This window comes from Pleurodeles waltl, chromosome 10 (genome assembly GCF_031143425.1).
Source record: "Pleurodeles waltl isolate 20211129_DDA chromosome 10, aPleWal1.hap1.20221129, whole genome shotgun sequence".
NCBI classification, from domain to species: Eukaryota; Metazoa; Chordata; class Amphibia; order Caudata; family Salamandridae; genus Pleurodeles; species Pleurodeles waltl.
In genome coordinates this window covers 577,412,730-577,434,741 of record NC_090449.1, presented here as the reverse complement: position 1 = coordinate 577,434,741, position 22,012 = coordinate 577,412,730, and the positions used below count along the sequence as shown (strand labels likewise).

At 44.9% G+C, this 22,012-nt stretch overlaps 1 protein-coding gene across 1 annotated transcript in view; it reads right to left on the bottom strand.

The window, feature by feature from the left end:
• The window catches only part of OBSCN (obscurin, cytoskeletal calmodulin and titin-interacting RhoGEF), a 1,961,032-nt gene that overhangs the window by 515,029 nt on the left and 1,423,991 nt on the right, over positions 1-22,012 (bottom strand). The window contains exons 111-112 of the mRNA XM_069211034.1: positions 6,295-6,447; positions 2,837-2,882 (exon numbers count right to left, since the gene is read on the bottom strand). Of these exons, the coding sequence (XP_069067135.1) occupies positions 2,837-2,882; positions 6,295-6,447 (199 nt within the window). The remainder of the gene's footprint in view (positions 1-2,836; positions 2,883-6,294; positions 6,448-22,012) is intronic.

Here is a 22,012-nt window from a genome sequence, read left to right as displayed (position 1 = left end):
ATGAATTTCAGTGTTGTTTTTGTTTACTTTGTAAACAAGAATACTTTAACTGTTGTCCTTAATTGAATTTATGTGAATGTGACTAAACAGCAAGAGGTGCTGTAAGGTCCACAAGTGCCCATTTTTAGATGAGAGGGACAAAACTTCAGGAATGTGAGCAAAAAGAGAATTAATCAGCAAGATCTATATAATGTGCCAAAACTATTCAAACATTAAGTAGACAACCACATCGTGCCACAGAAAATGTAAAACATAACTGTAGCTTGCTGTCAGTCAGCTTCTTATCAAGAAAGGTTGATTGCAATACAGCGCACAACAGAGGGATTTCCAACAAGTTTAGATTGTTCCTGTACAGTTATTCAAAGTGCCTTCTTTCAATTGGCAGGCATCATTTCTCAGACACCATTCATATGATCACAACACTTTTTTTAATCTCATTTTTGTTTATTTGTCTTTTTTCCCCAGAGGCTTCTATGAAGGGGTATAGGCAAAACACTTCACAATTATTCAGAGGGTGTGAGGCATATTTATTTTGAGAATGGTTTTTCCAATAGTCAACATTTTTCCTGACCTTTCGCTCAATAACTTTTTCACTTTCCTTTGAGTATGTTTGTTCCTCTGCATAGAGGCATGGGCGACATTTTCATTTTCAAATTATTAACCATTGTAATAGATTAATTTGAGTTATAATAAAAAATGATGCTAAAATTCATGTTCTCAGTAAACGTTAAGGTAATTCAGGCACACCCTGTGTTTTTTCCATACGCAAATGTCATCAGGAAAAACCATGATGGAATCTTTAAGGGGTAACTACTGCATATTCCAAGTTTCACACCACGAAATAGGGTCATCACATCTATTACCACATTACTTAACAGAAGACTTCCAAAGTCCCTAGTTGCCTGTAATAAAGAAATAACATAGGAACCTAAATGTAAAACCTTTTCACTGTTGAGCTCTGACATCACAATGCCTGCTGCCAGAGACAATAGGAGCTGTGAAAGCATAAATGAAGCTGCGCTTCAAAAAAATAAAACAAAACGTGTTTTTTCCTTCTTCTGCTCTGCTTTTGCAGATAAATAGAGATAAGCACAAATGACATATTTATGGCAACATGCTTATTTTGTATATGCTTTAAGTAATTATAAGAAAGAAGCTTTCTGAAGGTTTCTACACATTCTGTGCTTTTTACATCTAACTTGTACTAAACTGATTCTAATATCTTTTTGCAATAAATGCCTAACTGCTTTTTGGTATATTTAATTTTGCAATAGAGATTCAAATTTTATTATTCATGTTTACAAGCATCCTACTTCCTTCATATGAATCAGCACCACACCAAGCATTTAGGTGGTTTGAACGGAGGGTGAAGGTTTGACCATGTACTATAGGAAATAAAGTACATCCTTGTGCGCAACGTATGGGCGAGTCACCTCAGCATTCCATGGCCATATAAAGGAAATCGGTTTTCAAACTTGTTCCTCCATATGTTCAAAGAGCAACTTGGTCGCTTGTAATACACGTATGCAACAGGGGGTACTTTATTCAATTAATTACACTGGTATGCCCCATTTTGTGGTTCAGAACTTGGAAAGGTGTGGTAATACCACACCCAGGAAACATTTCAGAAAGTGGTAGCCCTATTTGCCAGAGGCAACGTTACAATCCATAATTCAGTGGGCCTCTTAATAAGCCTCTCAGCCAATAAAACGGTAAAAAGTACACTAAGGCCCTCATTCCAACCCCTGGAGGCAACGGAAGCACCGCCAACAGGCTGGCGGTGCTTCCAGGGCCATTCTGACCGCAGCGGTAAAGCCGCGGTCAGAAAAGGGGATCCGGCAGTTTACCGCCGGATTTCCCCTGGCCCAGAGAATCCTCCATGGCGGCGCTGCTTGCCTGTTTACACCGCCAGAACCAGGATGGCGGGAACGGGTGTCGTGGGGCCCCTGGGGGCCCCTGCACTGCCCATGCCACTGGCATGGGCAGTGCAGGGCCCCCCTAACAGCGCCCCATTAAGATTTTCACTGTCTGATTTGCAGACAGTGAAAATCGCGACGGGTGCAACTGCACCCGTCGCACCCCTGCAACTCCGCCGGCTCCTTTCGGAGCCGGCTTCATTGTTGCAGGGTCTTTCCCGTTGGGCCGGCAGGCGCCCTTTTGGCGGTCGCCCGCCGGCCCAGCGGGAAAGTCGAAATGACCCCCGCGGTCTTTTGACCACGGGGCGGTCTTTCGACGGGGGAACTTTGGCGGGCGGCGGAGAAGTTGGAATGACCCTCTAAATGTTTAACTAAAATGGGAATTCAGTTTCCTAGGCAGGCCCACCTTGACTAGTGACGTGGAGACGTGACAGAGCAGATTTAAAACAATGACAGCACATTTTAAGATATGCTGAGCAGCAGACAGAGAGTAAAGTAAATGTAAACTTCAGACTGAAGGTTCTGGCTAACTGTCCCGTGCTTAGCATGGCCACCATTGATACCATTGTTCCAAATGCTATTGTAACTAATTCACGTCTCCCCCTGGCAGAGACAGTCTGCGAGTTTCCTACAGCTGACTATCACCGTCACACATAAGTCTATCTTGTTGTTTGCACCACTCTAAAAAGCACTATGCTCAGCTGACTGAGGGATCTGTCAAATTCTGTAAAATGTAGAACGCAACTTAAAAAATATGTTTTCAAGTCACACTATTAGCGCTATCAGTTTTCTTACTGATTGAACCCTTTTATTTCCTTTATTTCCTTTGAGGGCCTTTTCCTCAGAGATCTCAATACTCAAACCAGGTTTCTTTATCAACATAGCGATGTTTAATTGTCACTTGGGCTCTCTTAACTTACCAAAAACCACTCATGGGATAGGCACTCTGTAGCGTTTGGTCTGAATCTAAAAAGAGGAAAACACCAAAGGTTAGTTAAAGGCAGTTAGACACAAATAGGCTTTTTTTACCGTTTCCATGACATGTTCCTGACTTCAAATGTTGGTTGATCTCTTGAAATGAACCCTGCTAAAGAAGTACCCTGTCTTATTTAAGACTTGACCCTTTGGTGAATGTTCCAGTGCAATGCACACTTACGAGCAACAGTAGTGACAACAACGTAATTAATCTTGTGCGGGGCAGCCATCACGAAAAACCTCAAAACACCTCCATAACAAGAGTTCTGTATTTTATGTAAGGAACATATCAGACATCGATACAAAAAGGGATGTTTCCGTCATAATGCAGGCAGACATTAATTGTGGGCTTTGTGTTATGGTATGTTTATAATAAATCCCTCGATGTATTTCAGCATATTGAAAACTGTACATTGCCTAACACAACATAACAGTACAAAGCAGAAACCCCAGCTTAAAATGAAGTAACTTCGGCTAAAATATATAATGTACAAAACATAATAACGTTCACTGTAAACGCGTTTGTGTTAGGGATTATTTATTTTTCAATGACTCGTGAATTGTACTTTATCTGTTCCACTATCCCACTAATTAATGTTTCTGGTTATGGTTTAAAAAGGTTGTTGTTTCATGTTATCAGCATATTTGGAATAGTCTGGACGTTCAAATGTGCACACAGTTTTATTCCAAAGCTTTGGTGCCTGGCCGGGGGTAGATCTTCTGCCCACGTTACGATTTTGATCTCCGCCAATGACATTATCCAGGAATTCTATTTGGAATACCGGAGTTGTTTATACGGTTGCTGGGAATTGTTCTATGTAGATTTAGGACAAGGCATTTTTGTAATTCACTGGTATTAACATCTCGAATTTTTATGATTTTGAAGCATAATGGTTGTTTCCTCAGAACTCTAGTAAAGAGCGCAATGATGCCCACTTTCTGCTTTTCACCAATGAGCTGGCCCGTTGAACCTTACTTAGTCTTTAGGAGCACAATTGTTACCAAGATTCTGGTAGTTCGTATGACAGATTGCAAGGCAGATGGATAAAGGATGTCAGCTCAACTGCAACAGCAGTCTTGCCACATAAAGTGGTGTTCTTGGAATTTTTGCGCTAAAATGAGTAGAGTCTTGATGTAAATCTAATCCGAGGTGCACATTGATGCCACTGTGCCATATTTGAGAGAAATTTAAACAGAGAGAAATACCCAGTTTCTATGGTCTATATTTATAATTTTGGAGAGAATCCAGTGTGCTAAAATTGCATTCTGTTAGAGCTATGTATGGACCCAAAGGTTGAGTTAAATATAATTAATGCTGAATTCGATGGCTTTTGCAGTAGGTTGATTTTATTTGTGGCTGGAATATAGGTCATTACAGTCATACCTTTTGGACTAGGGGCAACTTTAGCAACGGTTGCAAAATGGTACAGAGGAATTAACAAATATAATCCCATACAGGTTTAGGCAGATTTTAATCCAGCCATCATACTCGAAGAAAAAGATGTCCATAAGACTACCTAGGGTTAGAGTCACCATACTTTAGGACCTACCAAGCACAAATCCAAAAGAAGGATTTTTGCTTATGTAGCTGGAAATAAAAAGAAAAATATATATTGACACGGTTTTGCACGTACAAGTAATATTACAGTGTTATTGTTGGATGTCAAAATATTCAGGTCGTTAATATCGACCTGCACTTGTAGCAAGGCTAGAATGTGGATTTCCAACACGTCATCCAGGTAAGCATACATAGGGGAGTACAGATTTACTTTTCTTAACTCCACATCTGCTTTCTTTGATGATATGCCAGAAGTGAAAAGTGTGCAGTTGATCTAAGTACGGGTCAATATAAAAAAAACTGAATGTTTTCATAAAACACCCTGTTTTATACTGCATGGCTCAATTGTACTGCATGTCAATTCGCAAAGGGAAGTGACCTAATTGTACAACCTCACATTAACCATTTCCTTCTTGTATTCTGAGTGTTCCTGGGCTAATTGACAAAACACGCAAGGATTGGCTGGATCCCATTCTGTTCAAATGCATACCTATTGTGCCACTTTAAATTGGGTAAAAAGACACTTGTTTTACACTGATGAGAAGTTAAGAGAATTGGCTACTTCAGGCTTGTTATAAGACTCATCATGGTGATTGTGGCCTTTGCAATTGAAGGCTGGAAGCTCAGATATCAGGCTTGATCCAGCCAGGCTCTCGGGTGTTCGTTAATAGGCTGGCTTTGCAGATGTGCTTCGCTGACCTCTAGTGAATGTGCCGGTTTCCTGGGTATATGTTTATAGAATTAAAGCAAAACTGTGTTTGATTCTTCTCACATAAGCATCAGAGAATCTGGCCAACGTAAGAGAATTTCCCGTCTTGCGGGAGGGTAGAACCTAATTTTTACTCACTGCGCTGATGTTCCTTGAGCCTGCAAGAAGGAGGTTTGATTTAATCAAACCTCCATTCTTTCAATTAACCTATAGGTACGCTGGTCTTACAGTAAAGCAGTAATTAGGTGGTAGAGATATCTGCTCAAATGTCTAATTAAATTCATGTAGGTAATGCACATTTTCGGAAACCTTACTGCAAGCTTCCTGTGAACGGAGATCTGTTTTTATTTTAACCAACAATGTGATTTGCTGTGTCTAATTTCAAGATCTGAAGAAGTCTGGCAGATTCCTGAGGCCTTTCGAAGAGTTAAATTTGACTCTCAGCATAAGTGGTACTATGTGAGATCTAAACTCAGAAGGCTAGTGTAGTCCTTCAACATGCAAATTGGATTAGTTAGTGGCCCTTTAGACTGTCAAGGTGGATTTCATAAACTAAGACTGTTAGGACTGCAAAACATATGACTGGGCTCAGGGCCCACCAAATGCTAATGTAGAGTCAGGTTTTTAGTGCATCGGCTATGACTATATATGAACAAAAACTACTTATAATGAAGATCAGACAGGCAGATTATTTCTACACTCTTGTCACTTTCAAAGCCAGAATAGATTTTACTACTTGGTAGCTCGGGGAACACGGAACTAGCAAAAACACACATGATTTGAGTAGTGTTCTCAACTCGGAACATTATGAAACGGGTAAAGGTGCCGCAAGTACGTAGTTAGTTACTGGTAGTTTAATCTGCCCAATTGAATAAGGTTTGAAAATTGTATTAAAATGACATCTATTGTAGTGTATATAATGTATCCAAGCAGAAGGAATATTTTTTGTATTTCCTAATTTTCAGTTATGCTTCTGTGGCATTCCAAAGAATGAGCCTTTCATCGGATGGAATGGGAATTCAGTTTTTGACAGCGTTTGTTTGTAAATGGATCTGTGATTAAGCTATCATGCAGAATTTGTGAGACCAATTAATTCTTTTTTGACTCGTTTTGTAATGAGCTGAACGTGTACTCACTCAGCAGCGATCTGCAGAAGCCGTTTAACAAAATCTTTAGCTGCTTCGCTCAGGCGGACAAAATCAGTACTGTCCCAGAAAACCTTCCCAAGCTGCACGTTCTTCAGTATGGCTCGATCATTTTCTCCAGCAAACGGGGAGCTGCAGGTCAAGCTGCGACAATCAAAGGACATCATAAGATTTGCATTCATGTGAATGTAAGTTTAAGTAATAAGATGTGAGCTTGTCTTACTTTGTGTGACTGGGAAGGAACAGATGCCACGATAGATTTGCAACAGCATCTCTCAGCATTATATTCACTACACTGTTACCTTGGTATGGTATAAACTTGCATCATTTCAGAAATACAAACTAGCTAGGCCTTGGTACCTACACTGGTACCTGTCCAAGTTTGCCCCGCCAAGTGCAGGAACTCCATTTTAGTGCCTTAAGAGTTTAGAAATAACATCTTGGAAGGGTCAGTAGGTCCTAAATTGGATTGATGCCTTTGCAAGCCATGCAATCAGAAAATATCGGTGCTAGATTGTACCCATGCAAACGAAGTGATCCTACTTTTCGTAGGAGCCATGTACTGCCTCTCTTCGTGAGATTAAGATCACCCTTACACGTTTTGAAAAAGTGTACATATCTGAACTTCGATTTGAAAGATGATTTAGGCATGTTGACACTGGCTCGACTGTTTTGTAATAGAAAAGTAGATAGACATTACACACTGAGATAGTTCCAGTATTGCAATTCTGTGTGAGAAAATACAGAACCCTGGCAATATGAACAAATCAGGTCCGTCCCACGTTTGAAACTACTAATGAATTGGACCAGATAAGTTGGTCGGGCTGCCTGCAGACGTAAGGGACTTAAGATGTGGTCGGGAAGTGGAATTGGCAATTTAAAGATTCCCCTGCCACTGAAGCATTAATTAACGTGTACAGGGACAATCTTTCAGCCAGCTACGGTGTCCTCAGTGACCAGCTTAACCCTAGCACCAGTCCTGAAAAATAGGAGTGAACACTCAAGTGTGACTGAAAGCATAGGAACCAAGAAATATGCTAATACATTTTCCCTTTTGAGGTAAACAGCTCCAGAGAGGAGATACAATGGAACAGTTATACCAGAGATGGTGCCATACAAAGACCCTGACAGAAACAGCTGTGCTGATATTACAATCATTTGCAGCTATTTCCACCACTGACGCCGCCTGGGAAAATTTGGAAATAATTTATGACCACTGTCTACTTCCAGATCTCCCCTCTAGAGGGGGGCATTTGGAAATGTGGAGGTTTACCAGAAGGTGTGCAACATTACCATCACACCTCCCTGTAATTTTCCAAGATCTTTGTAATGTTCTGTAGCAATGGTTCTCTACCTTTTGACTTCTGTGGACCCCCACTTTATCATTACTGGAACCTACCCTCTCCCACTAAATCATCATTGGAATCCAGGGAGCACCCACAGAGTCATTACTGGAAGCCGTGGACCCCAGCCTAAACAATGCTGACTATTTGAACTGAAAACAATACATACAAAATACAGAAACAAGCATTCATCAAACGTATACACATTTTATTTAATTTGTAAACAAATATAAACAAATAAATTCAAATTTTAATTTTAATAGGAAGGTTGGAGCTTTTCTAACTTCAATTGAAGCCACACATTGTACGTACTATATTCTGTTTGATGCACCTGCACTGTTCCCACAAATCAATCTGAGGATACTAATTTAATTTTTAGTCTCCAATTTCAAATTCCTTGGCATTTACAGTACATGTTATAATTTTCATTTGTACATTTAGCCACTTTATTTACATGCACTTCATTAATCTCTTGATATTTGTAGGAGGCTGGACTGGCTTGTAGTGAGTACCAAGGGGTACTTACACCTTGCACCAGGCCCAGTTATCCCTTATTAGTGTGTAGGGTGTCTAGCAGCTTAGGCTGATAGATAATGGTAGTTTAGCAGAGCAGCTTAGGCTGAACTAGGAGACGAGTGAAGCTCCTACAGTACCACTAGTGTCATATGCACAATATCATAAGAAAACACAATACACAGATATACAAAAAATAAAGGTACTTTATTTTTATGACAATATGCCAAAAGTATCTCAGTGAGTACCCTCAGTATGAGGATAGCAAATATACACAAGATATATGTACACAATACCAAAAATATGCAGTATAGTATTAGAAAACAGTGCAAACAATGTATAGTTACAATAGAATGCAATGGGGACACATAGGGATAGGGGCAACACAAACCATATACTCCAAAAGTGGAATGCGAACCACGAATGGACCCCAAACCTATGTGACCTTGTAGAGGGTCGCTGGGACTGTAAGAAAACAGTGAGGGTTAGAAAAATAGCCCACCCAAGACCCTGAAAAGTGAGTGCAAAGTGCACTAAAGTTCCCCAAAGAGCACAGAAGTCGTGATAGGGGAATTCTGCAGGAAAGACCAAAACCAGCAATGCAACAACAATGGATTTCCAGATGAGGGTACCTGTGGAACAAGGGGACCAAGTCCAAAAGTCACGACCAAGTCGAGAGTGGGCAGATGCCCAGGAAATGCCAGCTGTGGATGCAAAGAAGCTGCTACTTGACAGTAGAAGCTGAGGTTTCTGCAGGAACGACAAGGGCTAGAAACTTCCCCTTTGGAGGATGGATGTCCCACGCCGTGGAGAGTCGTGCAGAAGTGTTTTTCTGAAGAAAGACCACCAACAAGTCTTGCTAGCTGCAAGTCATGCGGTTAGGGTTTTTGGATGCTGCTGTGGCCCAGGAGGGACCAGGATGTCGCCAATTGCGTCAGGGGACAGAGGGGGCGCCCAGCAAGACAAGGAGCCCTCTCAGAAGCAGGCAGCACCCGCAGAAGTGCCGGAACAGGCAATACGAAGTGGAGTGAAACAGTGCTCACCCGAAGTTGCACAAAGGAGTCCCACGCCGCCGGAGGACAACTCAGGAGGTCGTGCAATGTAGGTTAGAGTGCCATGGACCCAGGCTTGGCTGTGCACAAAGGATTTCCGCCGGAAGTGCACAGAGGCCGGAGTAGCTGCAAAAGACGCGGTTCCCAGCAATGCAGTCTGGCGTGGGGAGGCAAGGACTTACCTCCACCAAACTTGGACTGAAGAGTCACTGGACTGTGGGAGTCACTTGGACAGAGTTGCTGGATTCAAGGGACCTCGCTCGTCGTGCTGAGAGGAGACCCAGGGGACCGGTGATGCAGTTCTTTGGTGCCTGCGGTTGCAGGAGGACGATTCCGTCGACCCAGGGGAGATTTCTTCGGAGCTTCTAGTGCAGAGAGGAGGCAGACTACCCCCACAGCATGCACCACCAGGAAAGCAGTCGAGAAGGCGGCAGGATCAGCGTTACAGAGTTGCAGTAGTCGTCTTCGCTACTTTGTTGCAGTTTTGCAGGCTTCCAGCGCGGTCAGCAGTCGATTCCTTGGCAGAAGGTGAAGAGAGAGATGCAGAGGAACTCGGATGAGCTCTTGCATTCGTTATCTAAGGAATTCCCCAAAGCAGAGACCCTAAATAGCCAGAAAAGAGGGTTTGGCTACTTAGGAGAGAAGATAGGCTAGCAACACCTGAAGGAGCCTATCAGAAGGAGTCTCTGACGTCACCTGCTGGCCCTGGCCACTCAGAGCAGTCCAGTGTGCCAGCAGCACCTCTGTTTCCAAGATGGCAGAGGTCTGGAGCACACTGGAGGAGCTCTGGGCACCTCCCAGGGGAGGTGCAGGTCAGGGGAGTGGTCACTCCCCTCTCCTTTGTCCAGTTTCACGCCAGAGCAGGGCTGAGGGGTCCCTGAACCGGTGTAGACTGTCTTATGCAGAAATGGGCACCATCTGTGCCCATGAAAGCATTTCCAGAGGCTGGGGGAGGCTACTCCTCCCCAGCCCTAACACCATTTTCCAAAGGGAGAGGGTGTAACACCCTCTCTCTGAGGAAGTCCTTTGTTCTGCCTTCATGGGCCAAGCCTGGCTGGACCCCAGGAGGGCAGAAACCTGTCTGAGGGGTTGGCAGCAGCAGCAGCTGCAGTGAAACCCCGGGAAAGGCAGTTTGGCAGAACCAGGGTCTGTGCTAGAGACCAGTGGGATCATGGGATTGTGCCAACAATGCCAGGATGGCATAGAGGGGGCAATTCCATGATCTTAGACATGTTACATGGCCATATTCGGAGTTACCATTGTGAAGCTACACATAGGTAGTGACCTATATGTAGTGCACGCGTGTAATGGTGTCCCCGCACTCACAAAGTCCGGGGAATTGGCCCTGAACAATGTGGGGGCACCTTGGCTAGTGCCAGGGTGCCCACACACTAAGTAACTTAGCACCCAACCTTTACCAGGTAAAGGTTAGACATATAGGTGACTTATAAGTTACTTAAGTGCAGTGTAAAATGGCTGTGAAATAACGTGGACGTTATTTCACTCAGGCTGCAGTGGCAGGCCTGTGTAAGAATTGTCAGAGCTCCCTATGGGTGGCAAAAGAAATGCTGCAGCCCATAGGGATCTCCTGGAACCCCAATACCCTGGGTACCTCAGTACCATATACTAGGGAATTACAAGGGTGTTCCAGTATGTCAATGTAAATTGGTAAAATTGGTCACTAGCCTGTTAGTGACAATTTGAAAGAAATGAGAGAGCATAACCACTGAGGTTCTGATTAGCAGAGCCTCAGTGAGACAGTTAGTCATAACACAGGTAACACATACAGGGCACACTTATGAGCACTGGGGCCCTGGCTGGCAGGGTCCCAGTGACACATACAGCTAAAACAACATATATACAGTGAAATATGGGGGTAACATGCCAGGCAAGATGGTACTTTCCTACACAACCCCCCACCCCCAAACGAAGGACAATAAGACTAGCCATGACCTGATGAGTCTTCATTGTCTAAGTGGAAATATCTGGAGAGTCCATCTGCATTGGAGTGGGTACTCCCAGGTCTATGTTCCACTGTATAGTCCATTCCCTGTAGGGATATAGACCACCTCAACAATTTAGGATTTTCACCTTTCATTTGTTTTAGCCAAATTAGAGGTTTGTTGTCTGTCTGAACAATGAAGTGAGTGCCAAACAGGTATGGCCTCAACTTCTTCAGTGCCCAGACCACAGCAAAGGCCTCCCTCTCTATGGCAGACCAACACTTTTCTCTAGGGGTCAACCTCCTGCTGATAAAAGCAACAGGTTGATCTTGGCCCTCAGAATTGAGTTGTGAAAGGACTGCCCCTACTCCTAATTCAGATGCATCAGTTTGGACAATTAATTTTTTAGAGTAACAGGGGCTTTTCAGGACAGGTGCAGATCACATGGCCTGCTTCAGCTCCTCAAAAGCTTTCTGACAGCTAGCTGTCCACAATACCTTTTTAGGTATTTTCTTGGAGGTGAGGTCATTAAGAGGGGCTGCAATGGAGCCATAGTTCTTTATGAACCTCCTGTAATACCCAGTGAGGCCTAAGAAGGCTCTCACCTGGGTCTGAGTTGTAGGGGGAACCCAATCTATAATAGTTTGGATTTTCCCCTGAAGTGGTGCAATCTGTTCTCCACCTACCAGGTGTCCCAGATAAACCTCCTTACCCTGCCCTATCTGGCACTTTGAAACCTTGATAGTGAGGCCTGCCTTTTGCAGGGCCTCCAAAACTTTCCATAGGTGGACCAGGTGATCATCCCAGCTGGAGCTAAAGACAGCTATATCATCTAGATATGCTGCACTAAAAGCTTCCAGCCCTTGCAGGACTGTGTTCACCAACCTCTGAAAAGTGGCAGGTGCATTTTTCAATCCAAAAGGCATTACTGTGAATTGGTAATGGCCTCCAATGGTTGAAAATGCAGTTTTTGCTTTTGCATCTTCTGATCATTTGATCTGCCAATACCCTGCAGTCAAGTCAAAAGTGCTTAGATACTTGGCAGATGCCAGTGTATCTATGAGCTCATCTGCCCTGGGTATAGGGTGAGCATCAGTTTTGGTTACTTGGTTGAGACCTCTATAGTCTACAAAAAACCGCATTTCCTTCTTTCCATCTTTGGAATGAGGTTTTGGTACAAGTACCACAGGAGAGGCCCATGGACTTTCAGAGTGCTCAACCACTCCTAGTTCAAGCATTTTCTGCACTTCTTGTTTTATGCAGTCTCTGACATGGTCAGGCTGCCTATAGATCTTACTTTTGACACGCAAGCTGTCTCCAGTATCTATAGTGTGCTCACACCAAGAAGTGGTGCCTGGCACAGTAGAGAAGAGTTCAGAAAATTGACCTAGGAGATTTATGCAGTGATCTTTCTGCTCAGCAGTAAGACAATCTGCCAAAACTACCCCTTCCACTAGAGCATCTTGTTCTGTGGAAGAGAAGAGATCAGGGAGAGGGTCACTCTCTTCTTCCTGTCCCTCATCTGTTGCCATGAGCAGGGTGAGATCAGCCCTGTCATAGTAGGGTTTCAGGCGATTGACATTGAGAACCCTAAGGGGACTCCTGGCAGTGCCTAAGTGAACTAAGAAGGTGACTTCACCCTTTTTCTCAACAATTATGTGGGGTCCACTCCATTTATCTTGGAGTGCTCTTGGGGCCACAGGCTCCAAGACCTACACTTTCTGCCCTGGTTGGTACTGAACCAAAACAGCCTTCTGGTCATGCCATTGCTTTTGGAGCTCTTGGCTGGCCTGAAGGTTTTTACTGGCCTTTTTCATGTAGTCAGCCATCCTTGATCTGAGGCCAAGTACATAGTCCACTATATCTTGCTTTGGAGCTTTTAAAGGTTGTTCCCAACCCTCCTTAACAAGTGTTAGAGGACCTCTCACAGGGTGTCCAAATATGAGTTCAAAGGGGCTGAAGCCCACTCCTTTTTGGGGTACCTCCCTGTAAGCAAAAAGGAGGCAAGGTAACAGGATATCCCATCTCCTGCGGAGTTTTTCAGGGAGTCCCATAATCATGCTTTTGAGAGTTTTGTTAAATCTCTCCACCAGTCCATTTGTTTGTGGATGATAGGGTGTGGTAAACTTGTATGTAACCCCACACTCCTTCCACATGGCCTTTAAGTAAGCAGACATGAAATTGCTTCCCCTGTCTGATACCACCTCTTTTGGGAAGCCCACCCTGGAAAAGATTCCCAGGAGGGCCTTTGCCACTGCAGGAGCTGTAGTGGTCCTTAAGTCCTTAGAGGAATTGCTTCAGGATATCTGGTGGCATGGTCCACTATCACCAAGATAAACCTATTGCCTGAAGCAGTAGGAGGGTCAAGGGGGCCAACTATGTCAACCCCTACCCTTTCAAAGGGAACCCCAACCACAGGCAGTGAAATAAGGGGTGCCACCTGTCTTGCCACTGGCTTGACAGGTTTCACAGGACTTACAAAATTCTTTTGTGTCCTCTGACATTTTAGGCCAATGAAACAAGGGAACAAGCCTGTCTCAAGTTTTCATTTGCCCCAAATGTCCAGCTAAGGGAATGTCGTGGGCTAGAGTTAGGAGGAACTTTCTGTACTCCTGAGGAATCACTAATCTCCTGGCAGTTCCAGGTTTTGGATCCCTTGCTTCAGTGTACAAGAGGTTGTCCTCCCAGTAAACTCTGTGAGAGTCACTGACATCCCCATTTGCTTGTTTGACAGTTTGCTGCCTTAGACCCTCTAGTGTGGGACAGGTATGCTGTGCCACACTCAGCTCCTCCCTGGCAGGCCCCCCTTCACCCAAAAGCTCAGCAGTGTCTGCTTCCAGCTCCTCTGGTGTAGGTTCTGCACAGGGTGGAAATTCTTCTTCCTCAGAAGTTGAATCCACTGTAGAGGGAGGGATAGTAGGTAGTGCTTTACTTCTACTAGCCCTAGCTTTAGGGAGCACTTGGTCCATTCTTCCAGGATCCAAGTCACCCTGTCCTTTTTGCTTTTTGGCCTGAGCCCTTGTCAAAGCAAAAATATGCCCTGGAATGCCCAGCATTGCTGCATGGGCCTCCAACTCCACATCTGACCAAGCTGATGTCTCTAAATCATTTCCAAGTAGACAGTCTACAGGTAAATCTGAGGCAACCACAACTTTCTTTGGACCAGTAACCCCCCCCCCCCCAGTTGAGATTCACAACAGCCATGGGGTGGCTAAGTGTGTTGTTATGAGCATCGGTTACTTGGTACTGGTGACCAAGTAGGTGTTGTTCAGGGTGGACTGGTTTCTCTATTACCATTGTAACACTGGCACCTGTGTCCCTGTAGGCCTGAACCTCAACACCATTTATTAGGGGAAGTTGCTTGTACTTATCCATGTTAAGGGGACAAGCAACTAAGGTGGCTAAATCAATAGCCCCCTCAGAGACTAACACAGCCTTTGTGGTCTCCCTAACAAGACCAACCCCAACTAAGTTACCAAAAGTGAGCCCAGCTACTCCCTTGGATTGGCTATTAGTAGGTTTGCTCCCACAACCACTGCTATTACTAGGGGCACTAGGTGTAGCAACAGGGGTTGTAGTGGTAGGAGGCTTGGTGCTTTTCTTTGGACAACTGGGATCTGTTGTCCAATGGCCTTTTATTTTACATAAATAGCACCATGGTTTATTTTCTTTGTTTTGATTTGAAGAGGATTTGGTTAGTGTTTTTGTGGGCCTGATGAAGACTCATTTTTATATTTGTCCCCACCCTTGTCAGAAGACTTACCATCCTTCTTCTTGCCATCTTTGTCACCCCCTGTATGAACTTTTCTGTTCACCCTTGTTCTGACCCATTTGTCTGCCTTCTTTCCCAATTCTTGGGGAGAGGTCAGATCAGAGTCTACCAGGTACTGGTGCAACAAATCAGACACACAATTATTAAGAATATGCTCTCTCAGGATTAAATTATATAGGCTTTCATAATCAGTAACTTTACTGCCATGTAACCACCCCTCCAAGGCCTTCACTGAATGGTCAACAAAGTCTACCCAGTCTTGTGAAGACTCCTTTTTGGTTTCTCTGAACTTCATCCTGTACTGTTCAGTGGTTTAGCCATAACCATCTAGGAGTGCATTCTTAAGAACTGCAAAATTATTGGCATCACTTTCTTTCACAGTAAGGAGCCTATCCCTACCCTTTCCACTAAATGATAGCCTAAGGATAGCAGCCCACTGCCTTTGAGGGACATCCTGTACAACACAGGCCCTCTCAAGTGCAGCAAACCACTTGTTAATGTCATCCCCCTCCTTATAAGGGGGAACTATCTTGTGCAGATTCCTAGAATCATGCTCTTTTGCAGGATGACTATGGGGAATACTGCTGCTGCCACCATGGGTTTCTAAACCCAATTTCTGTCTTTCTCTTTCCACTTCTACGGACTGCCTATCCAAATCCAGCTGTTGCTTCTTGAGCTTCAGTCTGGTTTGTTCCACTCTCAATCTATTGAGCTCCCTTTCTAACACTCTGTCATCAGGGTGGGTGGGTGAGGCATGTCTAGAGACAGAAGTATGCTGAGATTGAACAGAAGGAGACCTGGCCCTAACAGATGACACTCTAACATTCTGGCTTATAGAAGTAATACTTTTACTGTGATGAGAAACAACACTATTACTGTGATGAGAAATAACACTATTACTGTGATGTGAATTCACATCAGAACCAGCTATGCTAGGTGGCTTGCTAGGGGGCAGGCTGGAAAGTTTCCCTCCCACATCTTTTGCTAGGGGTGCCCCAGAATCAGAGTGGGAACCATCAGCTAATTTCTCACAAGAAGTGCCACCTCTGGCTTTGTCTTGTTCAACAAGCATGTTAACCAACAGTTCTCTAGAGGGATTCTTCCTTACACTTAAACCTCTTTCTATGCAGTGACTCCTTGCTCCTTTCCAGCTAAGGTGATCATAAGCTTGTTTGGACAGATCAACAGTTTGGCCTGTGCCAGACATTTTAGAAAGTGTTTAAGTGATAGAAAAAGGAAGAAAACGTTTTTCAGAACTTTTGTAAAGACAGAGAAAAAACTTTTAAAACTTTTTAAGAACTTTTTAGAAAGTTTAGAGGTACTTTTCAGCACTTTAGAGAAGAAGTGAGAAAAGAAATGCAAAACTTTTTGGTTAGGTGTACATACACTGAACTTGTTTTGTATATTTTTCTCTTATGAAAAGTACAATGACAAAAGTGGTAAGTAGTTACAAAGTACTTATCCCACCACTGCACAACCAATGTAGGAGGCTGGACTGGCTTGTAGTGAGTACCAAGGGGTACTTACACCTTGCACCAGGCCCAGTTATCCCTTATTAGTGTGTAGGGTGTCTAGCAGCTTAGGCTGATAGATAATGGTAGCTTAGCAGAGCAGCTTAGGCTGAACTAGGAGACGAGTGAAGGTCCTACAGTACCACTAGTGTCATATGCACAATATCATAAGAAAACACAATACACAGATATACTAAAAATAAAGGTACTTTATTTTTATGACAATATGCCAAAAGTATCTCAGTGAGTACCCTCAGTATGAGGATAGCAAATATACACAAGATATATGTACACAATACCAAAAATATGCAGTATAGTATTAGAAAACAGTGCAAACAATGTATAGTTACAATAGAATGCAATGGGGACACATAGGGATAGGGGCAACACAAACCATATACTCCAAAAGTGGAATGCGAACCACGAATGGACCCCAAACCTATGTGACCTTGTAGAGGGTCGCTGGGACTGTAAGAAAACAGTGAGGGTTAGAAAAATAGCCCACCCAAGACCCTGAAAAGTGAGTGCAAAGTGCACTAAAGTTCCCCAAAGAGCACAGAAGTCGTGATAGGGGAATTCTGCAGGAAAGACCAAAACCAGCAATGCAACAACAATGGATTTCCAGATGAGGGTACCTGTGGAACAAGGGGACCAAGTCCAAAAGTCACGACCAAGTCGAGAGTGGGCAGATGCCCAGGAAATGCCAGCTGTGGATGCAAAGAAGCTGCTACTGGACAGTAGAAGCTGAGGTTTCTGCGGGAACGACAAGGGCTACAAACTTCCCCTTTGGAGGATGGATGTCCCACGCCATGGAGAGTCGTGCAGAAGTGTTTTCCTGAAGAAAGACCACCAACAAGCCTTGCTAGCTGCAAGTCATGCGGTTAAGGTTTTTGGATGCTGCTGTGGCCCAGGAGGGACCAGGATGTCGCCAATTGCGTCAGGGGACAGAGGGGGTGCCCAGCAAGACAAGGAGCCCTCTCAGAAGCAGGCAGCACTCGCAGAAGTGCCGGAACAGGCAATACGAAGTGGAGTGAAACGGTGCTCACCCGAAGTTGCACAAAGGAGTCCCACGCCGCCGGAGGACAACTCAGGAGGTCGTGCAATGTAGGTTAGAGTGCCGTGGACCCAGGCTTGGCTGTGCAAAAAGGATTTCCGCCGGAAGTGCACAGAGGCCGGAGTAGCTGCAAAAGACGCGGTTCCCAGCAATGCAGTCTGGCGTGGGGAGGCAAGGACTTACCTCCACCAAACTTGGACTGAAGAGTCACTGGACTGTGGGAGTCACTTGGACAGAGTTGCTGGATTCAAGGGACCTCGCTTGTCGTGCTGAGAGGAGACCCAGGGGACCGGTGATGCAGTTCTTTGGTGCCTGCGGTTGCAGGAGGACGATTCCGTCGACCCACGGGAGATTTCTTCGGAGCTTCTAGTGCAGAGAGGAGGCAGACTACCCCCACAGCATGCACCACCAGGAAAGCAGTCGAGAAGGCGGCAGGATCAGCGTTACAGAGTTGCAGTAGTCGTCTTCGCTACTTTTTTGCAGTTTTGCAGGCTTCCAGCGCGGTCAGCAGTCGATTCCTTGGCAGAGGGTGAAGAGAGAGATGCAGAGGAACTCGGATGAGCTCTTGCATTCGTTATCTAAGGAATTCCCCAAAGCAGAGACCCTAAATAGCCAGAAAAGAGGGTTTGGCTACTTAGGAGAGAAGATAGGCTAGCAACACCTGAAGGAGCCTATCAGAAGGAGTCTCTGACGTCACCTGCTGGCCCTGGCCACTCAGAGCAGTCCAGTGTGCCAGCAGCACCTCTGTTTCCAAGATGGCAGAGGTCTGGAGCACACTGGAGGAGCTCTGGGCACCTCCCAGGGGAGGTGCAGGTCAGGGGAGTGGTCACTCCCCTCTCCTTTGTCCAGTTTCGCGCCAGAGCAGGGCTGAGGGGTCCCTGAACCGGTGTAGACTGTCTTATGCAGAAATGGGCACCATCTGTGCCCATGAAAGCATTTCCAGAGGCTGGGGGAGGCTACTCCTCCCCAGCCCTAACACCATTTTCCAAAGGGAGAGGGTGTAACACCCTCTCTCTGAGGAAGTCCTTTGTTCTGCCTTCCTGGGCCAAGCCTGGCTGGACCCCAGGAGGGCAGAAACCTGTCTGAGGGGTTGGCAGCAGCAGCAGCTGCAGTGAAACCCCGGGAAAGGCAGTTTGGCAGTACCAGGGTCTGTGCTAGAGACCAGTGGGATCATGGGATTGTGCCAACAATGCCAGGATGGCATAGAGGGGGCAATTCCATGATCTTAGACATGTTACATGGCCATATTCGGAGTTACCATTGTGAAGCTACACATAGGTAGTGACATATATGTAGTGCACGCGTGTAATGGTGTCCCCGCACTCACAAAGTCCGGGGAATTGGCCCTGAACAATGTGGGGGCACCTTGGCTAGTGCCAGGGTGCCCACACACTAAGTAACTTAGCACCCAACCTTTACCAGGTAAAGGTTAGACATATAGGTGACTTATAAGTTACTTAAGTGCAGTGTAAAATGGCTGTGAAATAACATGGACGTTATTTCACTCAGGCTGCAGTGGCAGGCCTGTGTAAGAATTGTCAGAGCTCCCTATGGGTGGCAAAAGAAATGCTGCAGCCCATAGGGATCTCCTGGAACCCCAATATCCTGGGTACCTCAGTACCATATACTAGGGAATTATAAGGGTGTTCCAGTATGCCAATGTAAATTGGTAAAATTGGTCACTAGCCTGTTAGTGACAATTTGAAAGAAATGAGAGAGCATAACCACTGAGGTTCTGATTAGCAGAGCCTCAGTGAGACAGTTAGTCATAACACAGGTAACACATACAGGGCACACTTATGAGCACTGGGGCCCTGGCTGGCAGGGTCCCAGTGACACATACAACTAAAACAAAATATATACAGTGAAATATGGGGGTAACATGCCAGGCAAGATTGTACTTTCCTACAATATTATTAAATTTTGTAAGCAGTCGCAGATCGTCTGACTAGGCTTTGTGGATCCCAGGGGTTCCCGGACCACAGGCTGGGAAACACTGCTCTGTAGCCACTGAAATGTCAAGTTGCCATGTGACAAGAAATGTATCTGTTCTAAAGACTTACTGAAATAGTCTATATGAGAGGACAAGAGCCAAGTGACAGGTGACTTGCATTCAGCCCGCTCTAAAATCCTTAGGTGGTAGAGCATAAAAACAAATACCTCAATAGGACAACCTGAAAGCCTATATAAGCAGTAGGTTATCCTAAAACGGAGGGGTGCATGATAAATATCAACTTGTGATGTTATTTCATATTCTGAAACATCATTGGCGTGGTCTCCCCTAACTTTTTGCCTCTTTATCCCCTGTTGCGGATGTATACTGGACTCTCTTTTTGCTGTTTTTGTTACTCTGGGCACTTTACGACTGCTATCCACTGCTAAAGTGCAAGTGCTCCTATGTAAAATGTATGTGTAATTCAGTTTCCATGATTGGGATATTTGGGTTACTAGTAAGTCCCTAGTACAATGCACTACAGGTGCCCAGGACCTGTAAATCAAATGCTACTAGTGGGTCTGCAGAACTGGTTGTGTCACCCACATTAGTAGCCCTGTAAACGTGGCTCAGGCCTGCCTCTAGAGCAGAGGTCTCCAAACTTTTTAATGCCGCGCCCCCCCTGTTGAAAAATAAATATCATTGGGCCCCACCTCAGAATTTTTCACAATTACTTTATGAAGATGGCAATGTTTAAATATATCTAGACCTATTTAAACATTGCAGGTAAGTAATGTTACCTTTTTAAAAATGCAATAACATGCTTCTGCTTAAAGCAAAGGCCTGTTATCTTTATAATGCTGCTTTTGGCCAGAGTCTGGCGCCCCCCCTAGGATCACTTGAGGCCCCCCTAGGGGGGCCCGCCCCCCAGTTTGAAGACCTCTGCTCTAGAGTGTCTGTGTGTGCAGTTTTAAACTGTCAATTCGACTTGGCAAGTGTACCCACTCGCCAGGCCTAAACCCTCCCTTTTTATACATGTAAGGCACCCCTAAGGTAGGCCCTAGGTAGCCCCGTGGGCAGGGTACAGTGTATGTTAAAGGTGGGACATGTACTTATATGTTTTACATGTCCTGAAAGTATAATACTGCCAAATTCTGTTTTCACTGTTGCAAGGCCTATCCCTCTAATAGGTTAACATGGGGACTGCCTTTAAATATGATTAAAGTGCAGATTTGGGAGCAGATAGAAATGTAGAGTTTAGGGTCTCTGAACTCACAATTTAAAAATAAATATTTTAGTGAAGTTTGTTTTTAGATTGTGTGTTTGAAAATGCAATTTTTAGAAAGTAGGCGTTTTCTTGCTGAACCATTCTGTGACTCTGCTTGTTTGTGGATTCCATGTCTGAGTCAGTTTGACAGTTTGGCTGTTTACACCTCTCCTCTAGACAGTGACACAAACAGATCTGGGGTGTGGCCTGCATATCCTGATGGGCCATCTGACTGGAGGGGAGGGGTGATCACTTACAACTGAAAGGGCTGTGCCTTCCCTCACACAATGCAGTCTCCAACCCCCTGGTGTGTGTCTGGGGCCTGGCCTGGGCAAGGCAGGATATTGAAAAAAACTGAGACTTTCTTTGACATAGGCCTACTTGAAAGGCAGAAAGGGTATAAGAAGAGCACCCAAATCCCTGAAAATGATATCACTTCTGGAATCAAGAGGAACCTCTGCCAAGGAGAAGAGGTGAAGAGCTGAGGAGAAGTGCTGACCCTGCCTGAGACTGTGCTTTGTTTGGCTATCCTGCTGTTGCTACTTCTGCGTGAAAATGGGGACAAAGATTGGACTTTGTTGTGCATTTCTGCTTGAGAGGAATCTCCAAGGGCTTGGACTGAGCTTGCCTCCTGTTGCTGAAATGTCAGGGACAACAAGACTTCTCTCTGCCAGCACTTATGCTTTCTGCTGAGAGTCCTGCCTGCCAAGTGGTGCCCTAACCTGTCTCTGGGCCCTTGAAAGGTACAGCTGGTGGAAAAGGACAAAACTCCACGCAGAGACGGCTGTGCGTGGAAACTTTTGACGCACCACAAGCTTTGCAGCTGATAAACGACATTCCGCCGGCCTCGCAGCTAAAATTGACACACCACCTGCATCGCGGCTGGAAGATCAACGCATCGCAGCACGAGAAACAACATGCAACACCCGCAGCAGCTGCTCTTAATGACTCAAGCCCCCACGCAGCGCGGTTTATTGACACCGTGTGACCGGATTTCAACGCAACATCGATGGGTGCGGAAAATTAACACAAAGCCTGCCCAGACCTGAGGTGCCCGACCGGATCGACGCATCACTCTCTTGTGGAAGAGAAGAAACGACACACGCTGATCCGACCGAAGGGGGAATGATGCACGTTCCTGCTTGCAGGTGAAAAATCGACGCATCAATATTTTTTTGGGACGCATACTCACCCGTGTGGCTTTATTTTGACGCTACCCAGGTACCTTTGTGAAATATCAGTGTTCTCACTGTTTTCTCAGGATTAAGACTCTTATTCTTTTTAAACTTTATAACTTGACTTGTGTACGTAGTATTTTTAT